Source organism: Setaria italica, chromosome IX, assembly GCF_000263155.2.
Source record: "Setaria italica strain Yugu1 chromosome IX, Setaria_italica_v2.0, whole genome shotgun sequence".
Lineage (NCBI taxonomy): Eukaryota > Viridiplantae > Streptophyta > Magnoliopsida > Poales > Poaceae > Setaria > Setaria italica.
Genome location: NC_028458.1, coordinates 13,135,140 through 13,137,228, shown reverse-complemented (window position 1 = coordinate 13,137,228; position 2,089 = coordinate 13,135,140). Strand labels below are relative to the sequence as shown.

General features: G+C 39.3%; 1 protein-coding gene across 1 annotated transcript in view; it reads right to left on the bottom strand.

The window, feature by feature from the left end:
• Positions 1 to 1,538: 1,538 nt before the first annotated feature.
• Positions 1,539 to 2,089, bottom strand: part of LOC101782123 (dormancy-associated protein 1) — a 6,719-nt gene continuing 6,168 nt past the window's right edge. The window contains exon 3 of the mRNA XM_004982515.3: positions 1,539 to 1,953. Within this exon, the coding sequence (XP_004982572.1) occupies positions 1,917 to 1,953 (37 nt within the window). The 3' untranslated portion in view covers positions 1,539 to 1,916. The remainder of the gene's footprint in view (positions 1,954 to 2,089) is intronic.

Below are 2,089 nucleotides of genomic sequence, written 5' to 3'. Positions count from 1 at the left end.
CCGCTGCAACATCACCGCGCTAAACTGACACGTACTCATGCGGAGCAGTTTGGCGCTACGAAGATGAGGGTCAACCTGGCACGCTGATCACTGGACTTCGTGGATCAATCAGTACTTTGCATGGCTCGTACTGTAGTACCGTACTGATCTGCTGCGACGTGAACCAGATCTAAGGGAAGAATCTCACACGCCTTAAGTCCTCGCATTGGTTTTTTCCTCGAGGAAATTCTTCATCCCAACCTCCTACAAAGTCACGGTCACCAAGCCCTACACAGCAGCCCCATGACGACATGGCAACCTTTTAATATTAGTTCGTGTGTCGATGGACTGACATTACAACTTTTACGTATAGGCTAAACCCAGTAAGATCTATCTCAGTGTACAATTTCAGTGTACAATTTCATAGTACAACACAAAGTTTGTTAAGTGCTATGAGGATGAAACCCCTCTCTTATCTGATTAACTTCCCCTTCTCTCTTCTCATAATAAAGATATGAGTCAGCGAAATTACTAATGTGGCATAGTATTTAATGCACAAATAACTCCTATGAAACTTTACATTGAGATTGACCTAAGGTACATATAGACGTGCGATGAATATGTTAATCCATGGAATTCCATTCACCTCTCCCTGAGCTCTCTGATTCGTCAAAGGCGGCAGAGACGTGCGATGAATATGTTAATCCATGGAATTCCATTCACCTCTCGCTGGGATCTCTGATTCGTCAATGGCAGATTCACCTCGTTTGAACACGTGCCGGAAAGGCGAGCAGCTGACGACTCACAAGTATTCCCATCATTTTCTTTTAATAAAATATTTCACCTTAACACAATAATTAAAAAAATTCTAATTCTATCATCTAATAAATGCAAACAACTTTTTTCTAATCCTTGTGCCTCGATATTCTCATTATCAATAAATTTATTTGCAATATTGCTGCGGCTCACATCTATAACAAATATAACATTTGAGTAATAACCATAGCCAACCGTCATCTCAGAGCTGGAACTATCCCTGCTATAAAGACTGTTTGTTTAGAAAATTATAAAGACTAAGAAAACCATACTATAAATATTGTTTGTTTAGAAAATTATAAAAACTGTTTGTTTAGAAAATTTTATTAGAAAATTATAAAGACTGTTTGTTTAGGAAATTTTATATTGATTTTAGATAATATAAGTACCCAGATAGTACATAGTATTACCATGTAGAATTAATTATGCATACACAGTATTGAAGCTATTAACCTTCCTTGAAACCTTCCTTATTCAAGAAAATTAAAATTATTGAAGCTATTAACCTTCCTTAAATAAGGAAACCTTCCTTATTCAAGAAAACCTTCCGGAATCTGACTCGGGCATTCGAAGCATCGATGGTGGAATTAAATATTCAACTTATTATTTAAATAACTTATTATTTAAATAAGTATGAGGCTGAAAACTAAGTTTTGAAGGATAAATAAAAAATTTCGGGAACAAGTAAAAAATTTCGGGAACAAGTTTTGAGAGATAAACGAAAAGTTTTGGGGACGGAGGGGTACACATCAAAGGTTTGGAAACTAAACACGGAAGAAACAGTACGATTGACATATCCCATTACACGCAAGCAAATATTTACAGATGGAGAGAAGCTACTACACACCAAGCACAAGTTCCCATCAGAGGGCCCGCCGGTCGCTACCACTCAGCGGCCAAGCTGATCGAGTCAGAGGAACTGACCAAGTAGTAGTACTAAGCATTTTACTCCCTAGTCCATAACATAGGACAAAATTAAATAAAAGGCGAAGTCTCCAACCTCGGACAGCAACGCAGCCGTGGTACATGCGTTTTAGATAACCACAAGGACCAGCAAACATGTGGCCTGACAGGGACCCGCCACCGCTCCTCCGTCGACCTCATCTCACCCGATCCGAGATCTAACGGTGGTTGCTCCTGGTCTCGTCGCTGTAGAGCCTGAAATAAAAAGAACAATCCCAGATCATGACTCGTGATGATAACGCTGAAGCTCAAATGACATGACCGATCATTTTCGCATATTAGTTTTACGGCTTGTTAGTTGGCTAACTTTACGTGCCAAAATTACCGTAGC